General features: G+C 41.2%; 1 protein-coding gene across 4 annotated transcripts in view; it reads right to left on the reverse strand.

The window, feature by feature from the left end:
• Positions 1-13,259, reverse strand: part of ZNF613 (zinc finger protein 613) — a 65,361-nt gene that overhangs the window by 14,392 nt on the left and 37,710 nt on the right. For all 4 annotated transcript variants that reach the window (XM_072768878.1, XM_072768879.1, XM_072768880.1 and 1 more), the window contains 3 exons: positions 6,704-6,899; positions 4,896-5,022; positions 4,524-4,616 (listed from right to left, as the gene is read on the reverse strand). In XM_072768878.1, coding sequence (XP_072624979.1) covers positions 4,524-4,616; positions 4,896-5,022; positions 6,704-6,715 — 232 coding nt within the window. In that variant the 5' untranslated portion in view covers positions 6,716-6,899. The remainder of the gene's footprint in view (positions 1-4,523; positions 4,617-4,895; positions 5,023-6,703; positions 6,900-13,259) is intronic.

The following is a 13,259-nucleotide window of genomic DNA, read 5'->3' on the forward strand; positions in this document are numbered from 1 at the left end:
TGGATAGATGGTACAGACATGAAGAACTTGATTGGATATATAAATCTTGAGCAAGGTCTTAACTGGAAATAACAATGTAGAAATCATCAGTGTATAAATATCATGTAAAGACAGAAAACTGGATGAGTTTATACTTGGAAAAATGTGTACATCAAAAAGTGAAGGCATGGGACTATGTTACAGTTACTGAAACATTGAGAGTTTTGGGGCACCTCAGTGATTCAGTTGGTTGAGTGTCTGCCTTTGGCTCAGGTCATGATCCTAGGGTCCTGGGACCAAATCCCTCATTGGGCTTCCTGCTCAGTAGGGGGAGCCTGCTTCTCTCTCTCCTGCTCCCCCTGCTTGTGCTCTCTCTCACTCTCTCTTAAATAAATAAAATCTTTTTAAAAATTTAAAAATTATAAATAAGTAAGTAAATAAATAAATAAATAAAAACAAAAATACCAAAGATTTTAAAAAGCCCACAGAGGGGCACCAAACATTGTCTGTACTAATAAGGGAAAAAAACATTCCCATACTCAGGAAACTACAAGGGTTGTAGGATGTTCTGTGCCAGGAACCAGAGCCAAAGACCAAATTATACTTCTTATATCACAATACCACACTAGGGACTGTCATCTTTTTCAGTCACATTTTGTACTTGTATACATGGACTATTTCACCTGTTCCCATTTCAATGTAATAAGCCGCAAACCCACAGCTTGGCACTAAAATCATCTTCTTTCAAAATTCTGCATTTATGTCTTGGCTTCCATCATTTAAGGGGTGCTAAAGGATCACATTACTGATCCCAAACCAAGACTGTTGATGGCTTTGCCTTCCACTTTTCTTAGAACTACTGGATGTACCACTTGCTACACTGCTGCCATCTAGTTAAAAATGGGATATATTCAAGGACAAATCAAACCTACAGCTCCACCATTTTACTCAGTTTCTAACAAAATCCACAACAGTTAGCCTGGAAATAAGTTAGATTTCCAACAATTAGCCCACTTATCCATGTTCCTGCTTCACTAGTTCCCCTACAAAATTCCTTCTAAACTTGGCCTTTCTGTGCCTGGGGTTAGGCTAATTCCTTGACCACCTCCACATGGCTGTGCACATTTCCACACTCACACCTGCACTCTTTGCCCTTCATCATCTTTGCTCCAATCCTATTTGTCTCCCACATATCATGCTACCGTTCCCCCATTCTATGTCACTGTAAGCTGTTCCCACTAAGTTTCCAAAGTATTCCTAACATTTTTTAAAAAAGATTTTGGGGTGCCTGGGTGGCTCAGCGGTTGAGCATCTGCCTTTGGCTCAGGGCATGATCCTGCAGTTCCAGGATCGAGTCCCACATTGGGCTTCCTGCATGGAGCCTGCTTCTCCCTCTGTCTATGTCTCTGCCTCTCTCTCTCTGTGTCTCTCATGAATAAATAAAATCTTTTGAAAAATTTAAAAATAAAAAATAATTTTAAAAAGATTTTATTTATTTGAGAGAGAGCACAAGCAGAGGGATGATGGGGAGACAGGCAGACGGAGAGGGAGAAGCAGACTCCCTGCTGAGCAGGGAGCCCAACAAGGGGCTTGATCCCAGGACCCTGAGATCATTGACCTGAGCCATAGTCAGACTGTTAACCAACTAAGCCCCCCAGGTGCTCCACTTCATTTTTAATTTTGACAATTAACTTCACACAGTCCAGAACTGTAGCACAAGATGTCTCATTCAAGGGGCGCCTGGGTAGCTCACTCAGTTGGGTGTCTGACTATTGATTTCGGCTCAGGTCATGACTTCAGGATTGTGGGATCAAGCCATGCATCAGATGCATAGCCATGCATCTTAAGAGCCTGCTTAAGATTGTCTCTCCCTCTGCCCCTCCCCCACTCACATGCACTCTCTCAAAAAAAAAAAAAAAAAGATGGCTCACTCAAATGCTGAACCTCCACATATTATATGCCAATTTGTCATCTATTTGCTACTAAAATCTTACTTCTAGAATATATTGCTTTACTTTTCACCAAATTCAATTTCTCCCAGCACAAATGAAGATTGTGGTTCACCAACTAGGCTAGGCTCAAGAGGGGGTGCTTATGGCATTCTATATAAACTAACCCAGGCTGTCACTCAAATCTACAAAAACAGACTTTCAAAAGAAGGGATCTGGTTACCTTATTAGGAAACCCTGCATTTATCAAATAGCCATCTTTCTGATTGGTAGTTGTCCAAGGCTCTTTTTTTTTTTTAAAGATTTTATTTATTTATTCACGAGAGAAACAGAGAGAAAGAGGCAGAGACACCAGCAGAGGGAGAAGTAGGCTCCATGCAGGGAGTCCGACGTGGGACTTGATTCTGGGACCCTGGGATTATGCCCTGAGCCAAAGGCAGATGCTCAACCACTGAGCCATCCAGGCGTCCTTCCCAGGCTCTTTTTAATCTGTATGTGCATATCACAGGAGATCTACTCAATCCATAGTTCTATCTCTAGTCCTAAACTCTCCCTGGACTCCTCAGGTAAATCCAAACAGCATGCTATACCTCAACGGGCATAAATAGGGTCTCACATACACTGTCCAAAACAGAACCCCTGACTTCTCAACCCACACCTTCTTTGCAAGTCTTCATCTCAGAAATGGCAATTCCCTCCTCCCAGACTCACACCAAAAACACCATCATCCTGCTTTTGTATTTTCTCTCACATCCTCTATCTACTTCAGTAGGAAATCATTTCTGCCCTCTTTATAAACACATTCAGATGTTGACCAAACCTCACACTCTCTACTCAGGTGACTAAAGCAATCAGTATGTGGCCGGATTTCAGGCTTCAACCTCTGTCTACTACCATCTCCTTTCTATGAAGTGGCCAAAGCCATCATTTTAAGTATAAATTATTTCATATTCGTCTTCTATTGAAAACTCCTAATGTTTTCTTATCTCCTTATTTACAAATATCAAGCCCTTGAAGTGTTCTTCCAAGGTCCTACATGAGCTGTTTACTCCAAACTCCAGCCACTACCCCACTGCCCTTATCTCCACATGACTGCCAGCCACTCCCTCTGGCTTCCTTTCCTGTATTCATACCAGCTTCCTTGAGGTTCCTCAAACATGCTCCTGCCTTGGGCCTTTGTTTGGGGCAGGGTGGGGTGGTGGTGGTGGTGGTGGTGGTGGTGGTGGTGGTGTTTTTTTTTAAAAAGATTTTATTTATTTATTCGAGAGAGCAAAACATCAAGAGAGAGCACAAGTGGAGGGGTGGGAAGAGGGAGAAGCAGGCTCCCCACTGAGCACCCTGCCTTGGGCCTTTGAACTCACTATTTTATATACAAAACATATTGAATTGGAGCTCGATTCACTGGAGGAGGCCTCACATCCCTCAAACAGCTGCTCAAAGAGGTATTCCCGTTGCCTGAAGACTTAAGACTGATTAGAGGCCCCAGCTAGACTCCCAGATGCTAGAGCAGCTCCAGGGCCTCACACTATTCTACTCCTGTCCCATCGATCTTCCTGGCACTTTTCACCACAAGACATCATATTTGTTTATTTTGATGAATTTCGTTTCTCCTTGTACAATGTCATCTTTGAAAAGAATTCTGTTCTCTGGGCTATTTTAGCAAGTAATCAATTCCAAGGGAGAAGACGTCATGGGAACCTCTGATTTGTAACCAAGTCAGACAGAAGTTGTGAGTAAACTGGGGACCTCCTATCTGGGATTGATATCTAAAATGGGGGGCAAAAGACAAATACCCTTTTCATCAATCAATAAATGTGATTACTCTTTTCATAAAAATAAAAAATAAAGTGGGGAGCAGAATTATGTGATGGAGCCCTTAACCTGTGGGATCTGACACTACCTCCACGTAGATAAGGTCAGAATTGAGCTAAATCGTAGGACAACTAGCTGGTGTCACAAAGAACTGCTTGGTGTGAGGAAAACTGCTAACGTGTGGTGTCAAAAGTACTGTGCATGTGGCAGTGGTGTCAGATTAAAGAAGATACAAAAGGTTTTCCTACACAGCCAGGATGTAAGACATATAGAACAGCAGGTACTGTGGACTGGATGTTCATGCTCCACCCCCAACCAATTCACATGCTGAAATCCTCACTCCCAATCGAAAATGGAGGTGAATGTTAAGAAGGGAAACTGACATTATCCAAAGGGGCAGGAAGGTGCAACAGTCAAAAGACAGTGCTCCAATCAAACAATTCTCTTTGGAGAGAGATGTGGAAGATGTGGAAGGTGGAAGGTAGACCTCCAAAGGGAGAGAAGCAGAAGGAACAAGTGATGACACAGCATTAGGCAAAGAAGGGTGGTAATACTTGAGAATTCTAAGAAATCTAGAGAGAAAGTTAATGGAGGCCTGTATGAAACAAACAGGGATTGAACCCAAGAAGAGATAAATGTTCTAAGCACCTCAAAGAGAAAGAGCCCCTCTAGGGGAGATTCCCAGAGCTCTGTTCACATGTCCTCAGCCATCCTCGAAGCTGTGACACCTCTGACTTACTAAATACAACTTCTTTGCCACCTTCCTGGTTGGTTCCCTCTTACCTGGATGGATTTGACTGCGGATTTCATCTTCTGTTGCCCATGGCTCTCCTTGTTCCAATCTGAAGAGTGCGTCTGGCTTGCCGGCCACATACCCTGATTGTGGGAAATGACAGAAGAGGTAGGCTCTGTGAACTGAGCTGTGGTCTTCCAACACAGAACACTGCTGTATTTTAGGAGCCATGCAATTTGCAGATCAGTAAAGTTAAAGGTCTTCTCTTAAGAAGGGTATATCATACTCTCGAATTTGGGGCCAGAGAGGGAACTGAGAATATATACTTCAGAGCAGCACAGACACACCCAAACTCTCAGAAGCTGTGAGAGGGAAGGCCACTGATGGGGACCCTTTGAGAGACACAAGGGAGATGTCCTCACCCACTGACACCAAGTTGCTATAGTTCTCTAGCATCACATCCCGGTACAGGTTCTTCTGGGCAGGGGCCAGGAGCTGCCATTCCTCCCAGGTGAAGTCCACAGCCACATCCTCCAGTGTCAGCAATTCCTATAACAACATAGTCCTGTTTAATATGAGTGCTTCTCTAGTTATTGAAATGAAAGGAATATGAAGGAAGTTGCTCTGTTCATGTTCACCACATAGGCTGCATCTATACACTTAGGTGTTCAGATTTTTTTTTTTTAAGATTTATCCATTTATTTTAGAGAGAGAAAGAGCATGCAAGCAGGGAAGGAAGTGCAGAGGGAGACAGAGAATCTCAAGTAGACTCCCTGCTAAGCTCAGTACCCAACACAGGGCTCCATCCCACGACCCTGAAATCATGACTTGAGCTGAAATCAAGAGTCAGCTGCTTAACCCACTGGGCCATGCAGGTGCCCCAAATGTTTTGGTTTTTTTTGTAAACTACACTGTTATAGGGGTGCCTGAGTGGCTCAGTCAATTAAGTGTCTGCCTTCAGCTCAGGTCTTGGGACTGAGCCCATGTCAGGTTCCCTGCTTAGCAGGGAGTGTGCTTCTCCCTCTCCCTCTGCCTCCACCCCCTGCTCATGATCTGTCTCTGTCTCTCAAATAAATAAAATCTTTAAAAAAATGTTTTTAAATAAACTACATTGGTATAGAAGAAAAATACATCCACGTTCGAACTTATATATATAACAAAATATTTTTTAATCATTCAGTCAAGCATCATTCAACAAATAAGTTGTGGTAATAAGTAGCCATTAAATTCTGCTAAACTAAAAACATTTACAATATATGTATTTGAAACATTTGCTCTATGTATACATGATGAAGAATCTTACTTTTGCTATAGAACTTTGTAATTGGAATTTTTTTACCTTTAAAATATATCCAGGCACTTTCATAGAAGTAAATTTTAAAAGGTAATAAAAGAGGAGGCAGTAGGAATTGGCTTTGAACAAGAGCAAGGAGCATGTACTATCTATCGTACATAAGGGGAAGTTTGAAGGCAAGCCCTTTGGATCCCAACAACTGTGCCAGACAACAGTACCTTCAACTCCCTACTGCCATATCTGAACTCAAACATCAATTTAGCCACTTGTTCATATAAGACCTTTGAAAGTCAAGAAACCCTTCCATTTTCTTAGGTCACCTGGATTTTATTTCTAGAATAACCCTGACAGCCCCTTGTTATGATCTAGATAACCTTATTATGATCTAGAATAACCCTGACAGTCACCTTGTTATGATCCCAGGAAGAACTGTGCCCACTGAATTCTCCTGGTATATTCTCAAAGAGGTCTTTGAGAAACCTTCTTTTGCATTTAGGAGAAAGCTGAAGTTAAGGGCACTACCATATCACGTCTAAGAGGCACCATTAAACAAAAGTCCTGACATCTAAGTGCCATAAAATATATAGTGACATCCTTGCAGAACCAGGCTGCTTTCTCCTCCATTACTGCATAATCCCGTGATCATTGTGATTCTATGGTTGTGATGGCCGTTAGAGTTATCAGACATAAACTGACAGCTAGCATAGCCCATAGGTTGCTCCAGTCACACATGATGTTCTAAAATTAGTCACTTAGTGGGGATCCTACGAACAATATATTCCTGATCCTATCTGCCTCAATATTGAAGTTAGAATCTAAATCCATTTCTACACAAGGTCAACTTTACCAATTTATACTTTTCCATTTAACTCAATTGAGTTTTCAAGTCCTCCAGAAAACAATCACAGAATGAAAAAAAGAATAAAACAAAGTCACCTGGTCCTTCATTTTCTTCTGTTATTGGACAATGGCCAATATGGAGACTTGTGCCTTAGTTTCTTCTTGAATTCCCCTAAATTCCTGAAATCTTCGTTTCTGGTCAATGGTGTCCCCACAAATGACCATATGCAGGTCCTGAGACCTCTTCCTTGCTTTACTTGTTGGATCTTGCTCCTAGAGTAGGACCTGTGGGCTGAAAAGTAAATTAGCTTTGAGTGCACATTTTCTCTGGACCCAGATGTCATCACTGCTACTGCCACCACCTGATTTCAAGGCCACCTGTCCTGTGGGCAACCAGCTGTGGAGCTTATCTGAGAACTGAATCTCATTACCCATTACCCCCAGCACACTGGGGATACGTGAGGTCCTGAGTCAGCACACTGACTGGACCACACTGTTCTCTAGATATAGCTCTTCCGCTCCACCTCCCTGAGTTAATAGCCTCCTTACACGGCATATAGCATAATTGCAAAGTATTGTGCAGGACAATTCTTTTACCCTTTGAAGTAAACATGTTTTTCTGTTTCTATTTCCCAAAGTTAATCATTCCTATAGCTAACAAGTAGATTCCTGATGATTGTTATTCGCTAGCTTTCTTAATAAAAGCTGGAGAAGACAAAGCCTCGGGGTCCAAGTCCAGGTGTTCTCAGTCCTCCTGTCCCCCAGATTAAAATTCAGTGAGATTCTGAGTCTTTCTTCATATCGTCACCTCTAAATATCCTGGCTCTCTGGTATTGTCCTTTTATTTGGAACCCTGGAGGCTACTGTACTCTGGAGCACTGGAACACCAGATTGTGAGTATGTGAGCACTTTCTTCCATGAAGTAGAAGTGGAGTCCATGAAAGGAAGCCAGCAAAGGAGAATCAGCAGAGCATAATGCCCCACGGTTGAGGGGCTTCTCAAACAGGTCAGTTTTTGGAAAGAGAATTTGTAAAAGGCAAAGATTTGGATATCTATTCCTTTAAGACCAAATGTGCTCATGTACGAAAGTTTTTGTACATACCTCAGTTTGAAGACAAGGTGCTCAGGAAAGTATCATCTAACAAACCATTTTCACTAAGTCATGTGAAAGAAACAAAGGCAAACTGATAGAAAAAAATTAAAGCATATACAACAAGATTATTCTTTCCTGCTATATACACATTGAGTGAAAATATAAAAACAGGGATCCCTGGGTGGCTCAGCGGTTTAGCGCCTGCCTTCGGCCCAGGGCATGATCCTGGAGTCCCAGGATCGAGTCCCACATTGGGCTCTCTGTATGGAGCCTGCTTCTCCCTCTGCCTGTGTCTCTGCCTCTCTCTCTCTCTGTGTCTCTCATGAATAAATAAAATCTTAAAAAAAAAAAAAAGAAAGTATAAAAACATGCGTTATATAGAACAAGTTCAAGAAAGCCATTATGTCTGGGGAGGGAAGGGAGGTGAATTAGAGGCTATCACTTAAGTTGCATATGTAGTTCATTTCTTCAAAAAAGTACCCATGACTAAAAAACAAAACAAAATCAATCATGCACATTGTGGGAGGAACTCCCACTGAATGAAAATGGCAGAGTGGGAAGTTCCAAGGGTTCAAACCTCCACAGAAACACCAAAGCAAGTAAGAACTGTCAGAATAAAGAACAAAACAAACCCTTTATCATAACTCTGAAAAATAGTCACAGGTTTAAGTAGCAGAGTGATCGTTCAATCAAGAAAGAGGTAACTTGGGCACCTGGGTTGCTCAGTGGTTGAGCGTCCTTTGGCTCAGGGTGTGATCCTGGAGTTCTGGGATCAAGCCCCATGCCAGGTTCCCTGCATGGAGCCTGCTTCTCTCTCTATCTGTGTCTCTGCCTCTCTGTGTCTCTCATGAATAAATAAATAAAATCTTTAAAAAAAATGGTAGGAAAGTTCTGTACCATTTTTATTTGCCCTTGTTCCACCCTCTCCCCAGCCTGGTAGTAGTGCTAGATAGAGATAGGAGCCAGGATTCCCAGTGGGGAACTCTGGTTCCTGATCCTGGAATGAGTAGAGCAGACTTTATTTAAATGCAAAGAATTGTGTTTATCTGTTCCAATCTGTCTGAGGCCTACCTGAAGGACTAATGCAACATGCTCATCCCTCTAATTTGGACCTCGCACAGGATAGAAAAGCAATGGGTGTTTCTCAAAAATAATGTAAGGTGGGGGATGCCTGGGTAGCTCAACGGCTGAGTGTCTGCCTTCAGCTCGGGACATGATCCCCGGGCCGGCAACTGAGTCCAGGATCGGGCTCCCTGCCAGGATCCTGCATCTCCCTCTGCCTCTATCTCTGTGTCTCTCATGAGTCAATAAAAAATTTAAAAATCTTGGGGATCCCTGGGTGGCTCAGCGGTTTAGCGCCTCCCTTCAGCCCAGGGCGTGATCCTGGAGACCTGGGATTGAGACCTGGGATCGAGTCCCGGAATTGAGTCCCGGGATTGACTCTCATGTCGGGCTCCCTGTGTGGAGCCTGCTTCTCCCTCTGCCTGTGTCTCTGCCTGCCTCTCTCTCTCTCTGTGTGTCTCATGAATAAATTTAAAAAATCTTTAAAAAAAATTAAAAATCTTTTAAAAAAACAAAACAAAACAATGCAAGGTGGGGCGCCTGGGTGGCTCAGGGGATTAAGTGACCAACTCTTGATTTTGGCTCAGGCCATGATCTCAGGGTTGTGGGATGGTACCCCACATTGGGCTCTGCACTCAGCAAGCAATCTGCTTGAAATTCTCTCCCTCTCTCTCTGCTCCTCCCTCCACTAGTGTACTCTATAAAAAAATAAATACGTAAAATCTTAAAAACAACAACAGTTAGACAAACAACCTATAGATGCCTGGGACAAAAGATTATGGTTGAAGGGCACGTGGGTGGCTCAGTGACTGAGCATCTGCTTTGACTCAGGTCATGATCCCAGGGTCCTGGGATCGAGTCTTGCATCAGGCTCCCGGGAGCCTGCTTCTCACTCTGCCTATGTTTCTGCCTCTCTGTTTCTCATGAATAAATAAATAAAAACTAAAAAAAAAAAAAAAGATTATAGTTGAGGCATAGTTGAAAGGCTGGGAGAAAAAGCTGAGGAGAGAGTTTCTTCGGGAACTTAAGCCATTCAAAAGCAGTAGGGCATACTGGGGAATTAATAAAGCCAAGTACAGGGCAGGACACCTGCTTGGAAGAGACCTGAGAAGACCCCAACTTTTCCCTCTGGCTGAATTCTACACTCAGTGCAAGCAGGTAATGAAGGTTAAGGCAGGGTTATAAATGAAATGGCCTGGATAAGCACGGAAGGAACACCCTAGAACACAGTACACAATCATGAAACATTATACTAAGTAAAAGAAGCCAGACACAAAAGGTCATATATTGTATGACTTCACTTATATGAAATATCCAGAATGGCTAAATCCACAGAAACTGAAAGCAGATTGGTAGTTGTCAGGGTAGTTGTCTCTACCCCCTTGGGGAGGTGGTAGTGGGGAGTGACTGCTTATTCAATGCAGGGGAATAGTTTAACATTTAGTATTGAATACTTTCAATAGAGATTTAGCTAGAATCCAAGAAATCCACTCCTAGGAATCTTTACAAAGGAAATAATGGCATAAGCATGCAAAGTTGATATACAGGGATTATTTAGGTCTGCTACTAGATAATTAATTGAATGAATAAAAGTACACACATCCAATGAAGCTAAAGAAATGTTAATAATCTATATTCAGTGAAAATATGTATTCAAGTTATGCATAGTATAAGCACGTGAAAAGATGCTCGACATCATTCTTCAGAGAAATGCAAATCAAAACCACAACTGAGGGCAGCCCGGGTGGCTCAGCGGTTTAGCGCCACCTTCAGCCCAGGGCTTGATCCTAGAGACCCGGGATCCAGTCCCACCTCAGGCTCCCTGCCTGGAGCCTGCTTCTCCCTCTGCCTGTGCCTCTGCCTCTGTCTCTCTCTGTGTCTCCCATGAATAAATAAATAAAATCTTTAATAAACAAAACAAAACCACAACTGAGATACTGCTCACACTCACTAGGATGGATATAGTTTTTTTAAAAAAAGGAAATAACAAGTGTTGGGGAGCATGTGGAGGAAATAGAACACTCATAACTGCTAATGGAAATGTAAAATGGTGCAGCCACTTTGGAAAATAGTCTGGTAGTACCTCTAACACTTAAATATATTTTACCATGTGAACCAACAATTTCACATAGGATTTACATCCAGAAGTAAAAGGATATCTACACAAAAGTTTGTACACAGAAAACCCGGTAAGATATCACCTCACATCTCTCAGGATAATAAAATCAAAAACACAAGAAACAAATATTGGCAAGGATGTGGAAAAACAGGAACCCTCAGGCACTGTTGGTGGGAATGCAAACTGGTAGATATTATGGAAGATATTATGGAGATTCCTTAAAAAATTAAAAATAGAATGACATTATGATCCAGTAATTGCACTACTGGGTATTTACCCAAAGAATATGAAGGAATATGAAAACACTAATTCAAAGGGATATATGCACCCCTGTTTACTGCAGCATTATTTACAATAGCCAAATTATGGAAGCAAACTAAATGGTGTATATACACATATATAATACATATTGTATTTAAAATAACTTTATATAATATATAACTTTATATCATATATATAAAATATACTTAATATTATATGCCATATTATATGGCATATATCCTATATATAATGGAATATTATTCAACCATAAAAAAGAATGTAACCTTCCTGTTTGCAACAATATGGATGGATCCACAGAGTATAATGCTAAGTGAAATAAGCCACCAAAGAAAGACAAATACTATATGATTTCATTCATATGTGGAATTTAAGAAATAAATGAACAAAGTAAAAAAAAAAAAAAAAAAGGAGAGACAAACCAGGGTACCTGGCTCAGTTGGAAGAACATATAACTCTTGATCTTGAGGTCATGAGTTAAAGCCCCCAATGTTGGGTGCAGAGATTACTTAAATAAATAAATAAACATTAAAAAATGTAAAAGAGGGGCATCTGGGTGGCTCAGTCCATTAAACACCTGCTTCCAGCTCAGGTCCTGAGATCAAGTCCCACATTGGGCTCCCTGCTCATCTGGGAGTCTGCTTTTCTCTCTCTTCCCTGCTTGTGCTATCTCTCTCAAATAAATAAATAAATAAATAAATAAATAAATAAATAAAATCTTTTAAAAAATTTTAATGTAAAAGGGTATATTAATGACTGAGAAGTGATATATGGATATGGAATAAAGGAAACAAAATCATGATGACAAAAATCTAGGTGGTAGACATAATAGGTGTTCAAATGTAAAATTATTTTTAAAATTTTTTTAAAAGATTTTATTTATTCATGAGAGACAGAGAGAGAGAGAGAGAGGGAGGCAGAGACATAGGCAGAGGGAGAAGCAGGCTCCATGCAGGGAGCCTGACATGGGACTCAATCCTGGGTCTAGGATCCCACCCTGGGCTGAAGGCGGTGCTAAACCGCTGAGCCACCGGGGCTGCACTAAAATTCTTTAAACAATAAAAAATTACAGGGAACGGGAACTTCTTAATATTAAGGATTCAGTGAAGCAGCAGATTTTTAATGTAATTTTTCTTCTTTGTGATAGTAAATTGAAAGAAGAGAATAAAATGTTTAAAAACACCATTCACACTGGCAAAAAAAATTAAGATCAAGGTGGACAGGAGTGACTGGAAACCACGTGCATGGGTAAATGGAGAATAAAAACCTGTTTTTAAAAGTGATTGAGTGGGCAGCCCTGGTGGCTCAGCGGTTTAGCGCCGCCTTCAGCCCAGGGTGTGATCCTGGAGACCCAAGATCAAGTCCCACATCAGGTTCCCTGCATGGAGCCTGCTTCTCTCTCTGCCTGTGTCTCTGTTTCTGTCTCTGTCTCTCTGTGTGTGTGTCTCTCATAAATAAATAAAATATTTTAAAAAAAAATAAAAGTGATTGAGTATTTAAATATTTATATTCTATTTAGGGATACCTGACTGACTCAGTCGGTGAAGCATGCAACTCTTGATCTCAGGGTTGTGAATTTGAGCCCCTTGTTAGGTGTAGAGATTACTCAGACACAAGCCTATTCAAATTCTATCTAAATGAATGCTGAGGGACGCTTGGGTGGCTCAGCGGTTTGGTGCCTGCCTTCTGCCCAGGGCGTGATTCTGGAGACCTGGGATGGAGTCCCACGTCAGGTTCCCTGCATGGAGCCTGCTTCTCTCTCTTTGCCTGTGTCTCTACCTCTCTCTCTCTCTGTATCTCTCATGATTAAATAAATAAAATCTTTAAAAAAAAAGAGAGAAAATTAAAAATAAATGAATGCTGAGATTGCATGCATAATGGCACAGATTTGCCTCTTGACAATAAATAGTTACATAAGTTTAAAAAAATTTTAAAGAAAAAACGTATGTTTATTATATAGTATTTATAACATGAAATTAAATAGAGAGTCAAATTATGCCTGTTTCAATAGAATATTGGAATTGTGAAGCATAGAAAACCGAAGACTAAAAGGGAAATGAAAAAAAGGTAACAAATGTTACCGTTGGGGAACAGAATTG

The sequence above is a fragment of the Canis lupus genome, chromosome 1 (genome assembly GCF_048164855.1).
Source record: "Canis lupus baileyi chromosome 1, mCanLup2.hap1, whole genome shotgun sequence".
Lineage (NCBI taxonomy): Eukaryota > Metazoa > Chordata > Mammalia > Carnivora > Canidae > Canis > Canis lupus.